Source organism: Sinocyclocheilus rhinocerous, unplaced genomic scaffold (assembly GCF_001515625.1).
Source record: "Sinocyclocheilus rhinocerous isolate Xijiao unplaced genomic scaffold, SAMN03320098_v1.1 scaffold1402, whole genome shotgun sequence".
Taxonomy (NCBI): domain Eukaryota; kingdom Metazoa; phylum Chordata; class Actinopteri; order Cypriniformes; family Cyprinidae; genus Sinocyclocheilus; species Sinocyclocheilus rhinocerous.
The window spans coordinates 141,910-143,178 of record NW_015640486.1 but is presented as its reverse complement, the minus strand read 5'-3'; the positions used below and the strand labels follow the sequence as shown (position 1 = coordinate 143,178).

General features: G+C 33.6%; 1 protein-coding gene across 1 annotated transcript in view; it reads left to right on the top strand.

Annotated features, from left to right (window-relative positions):
- Positions 1-874, top strand: part of polr1d (RNA polymerase I and III subunit D) — a 13,262-nt gene extending 12,388 nt beyond the window's left edge. The window contains exon 6 of the mRNA XM_016569332.1: positions 282-874. Coding sequence (XP_016424818.1) covers positions 282-326 — 45 coding nt within the window. The 3' untranslated portion in view covers positions 327-874. The remainder of the gene's footprint in view (positions 1-281) is intronic.
- Positions 875-1,269: the final 395 nt, after the last annotated feature.

Here is a 1,269-nt window from a genome sequence, read left to right as displayed (position 1 = left end):
ATATATTTACAGTAGGAAATTTACAAAATATCTTAATGGAACATGATCTTTACTTAATATCCTAATGATTTTTAGCATAAAAGAAAAATGTATAATTTTGACCCATACAATGTATTGTTGGCTATTGCTACAAATATACCCCAGCGACTTAACACTGCTTTTGTGCTGCAGGGTCACATATGGTGAAATATGATTTTGGTCATCCTCAGACACTGATTCTGTAAATGCATTAATCTCATTCGACTCAAAGCTGTGTTTGTCTCGGATCTCGATTGAAACAGGCACAGATGCAAGCATTCAGGGATAAAGAAGAGTCGATGTCATGAAGATCAGGATGAATGGATGCAGAAACTGAAGCATGCTCTGCTCTTGATTACACGAGAAACAGACACCTTCCTTATGCATGCATATGTATGATTTTGAATATCTCATATTATGTCCATTAACAAACGGTTTGTGCCAGTGCACTAAAACGTTTCTAAACTCACATCTTGAGTAGAACCAGTATTGATTTATTTGTCTATATGAAAATATATTCTGAGAGAAATACATTTTTGAACTGTTATAAGATCATACAAGGAATGCATTTTCAGATATAAAAATCACAGATATGTTTTGGATCAATATTTATTCGCAGTGTTTAACATGAGATGATGCATCATAAATCATATGAGACACAAGTGATGTGATCTCCGACGATTAATTTCGATTTTGAGCATTCCTGAACAATAAAAGCAGATTGTAATAATGTCTTTTGCAAGTCTTCATTCCTGTTTGTTACTCAGATCCAGTGTTTCTTTTACAAAATAACGTCCTTCTCACACCAAATGTGGAGCTAAAGGGACAATGTTAATTGCCACATTCAAAGAAAGATGTTAAAATGCAGGCTACATTTGTAAGTCTCTGGATAAAAGCGTCTGCTAGATGACTAAATGTAAAGGAAATTCAAGGGTTCACTTACTTTCGTGAATGATTACTCACTGCATGCAATAAAAGTATACAGTACAAATGTTATTAGTGCAGTCAGATGGTGTTTGTCTATAACACATTCTGAGACTAATCAAGGCAGAAATCCAGCTATTTCCAAGGGTTCACAAACTTATTCCTGCCACATTATACATTGCATTATAATAGCAACAATGAAAGCACAAAGCTGGCGTGAAGGTAGGTATAAACTAGTGCTGTCAAATTATTAATCGCATCTAAAATAAACGTTTTTGTTTACATAATATATGCATGTGAACTGTGTATATTTATTATGTATATATA